Here is a 1,217-nt window from a genome sequence, read left to right as displayed (position 1 = left end):
ATGCGTACTTGGTATGTCTAACACTTTGGTTAATGGTGGTACAGCACACTCAGCTTTGTTTTTTAACACACAAAGTCTCTCGACACAGATAACTGCAGAGACGACATGACCTGTGTGAAGGAGGAGATTTTTGGCCCTGTCATGTCCGTTTTGCCTTTTGACACGGAGGAAGAAGTGATCAAGAGAGCCAACAACACCACCTTTGGACTGGCCTCTGGGGTCTTCACCAGGTCAGTTTGTTGTGAGTCAGCAGTGTGGTGCAACTGTTGACGGCTTGCTCTTTTAAGATAATGAGTTTATTGCCTTCTGTTGGCTGTGGCTCAAGGTCTTCACAGTGCGGCCAATTCAGTGCACAGTAGCAATTTCAAGTTGCATACCGACTGCTTTTCTCTGTATAAAAGTCGGTTCTTTTCCTCCTCCTACAGGGACATTTCTCGAGCCCATCGCGTGGCTGAGAACCTGGAGGCAGGGACCTGCTTTATCAACAATTACAACATCAGCCCTGTAGAGGTGCCGTTTGGAGGATACAAGATGTCGGGTAAGATGCTGTCAGCTTTTCATGGTCTGGGTAAATGCTGCATTTGCTCAGTAAATTAACCAGTTCTCTCCTGATCCCTGCAGGCTTTGGCAGAGAGAACGGCCAGGTGACCATCGAGTACTACTCCCAGCTGAAGACTGTAGTGGTGGAAATGGGTGACGTCGAAAGCCTCTTCTAAAGTTTTACACCGCTGTGCCAGAACTGTGACTAGAGCTCTTCACTTCTCCCTTGTTACTGTGTTAGGCTGACACATAATTAATGCAGAATGTGTGGAACATGATGTAAACAAGCATAGATGCAGAGCACTCCCCCCCAGTATTCAGTACTTCATTATTACATCAGTAAGTGAAGGATAGCTGGATTTAAAAGTTGGGGTTTTCTAAGGAAACACAAGTGTGCAACGATGGAACCAGCTTTAGAGGAAGACTTCTTTGTACTGTTGTTTGGACAGCTGCTCCTTTGTATCAAAATAAACTTGTAGAAGCAAATTCTTTTTCTTTGTTGCTTGTGAGGTGAATGCTATACTACGGTGGCCCTGAGATGCCAAACGGACTGCAACTTAAGAAAACACTAGCAATAAGAAAAACGCTGCAAAAGCACACAAAACACAATGGAAATGGGGAAAAAACTGATTTTTCCAAAAGCACAAGGGAAGTGTGTTTGGGGAGACAATAACCTG

General features: G+C 44.9%; 1 protein-coding gene across 1 annotated transcript in view; it reads left to right on the top strand.

Annotated features, from left to right (window-relative positions):
• Nucleotides 1-1,026, top strand: part of LOC102210307 (aldehyde dehydrogenase family 9 member A1-like) — a 5,460-nt gene extending 4,434 nt beyond the window's left edge. Inside the window, exons 8-11 of the mRNA XM_013909311.1 lie at nt 6-11; nt 89-230; nt 426-538; nt 622-1,026. Coding sequence (XP_013764765.1) covers nt 6-11; nt 89-230; nt 426-538; nt 622-716 — 356 coding nt within the window. The 3' untranslated portion in view covers nt 717-1,026. The remainder of the gene's footprint in view (nt 1-5; nt 12-88; nt 231-425; nt 539-621) is intronic.
• Nucleotides 1,027-1,217: the final 191 nt, after the last annotated feature.

The sequence above is a fragment of the Pundamilia nyererei genome, unplaced genomic scaffold, assembly GCF_000239375.1.
Source record: "Pundamilia nyererei isolate P.nyererei 1_Seehausen unplaced genomic scaffold, PunNye1.0 scaffold00023, whole genome shotgun sequence".
Taxonomy (NCBI): Eukaryota; Metazoa; Chordata; class Actinopteri; order Cichliformes; family Cichlidae; genus Pundamilia; species Pundamilia nyererei.
This window is presented reverse-complemented; position numbering and strand designations above follow the sequence as displayed.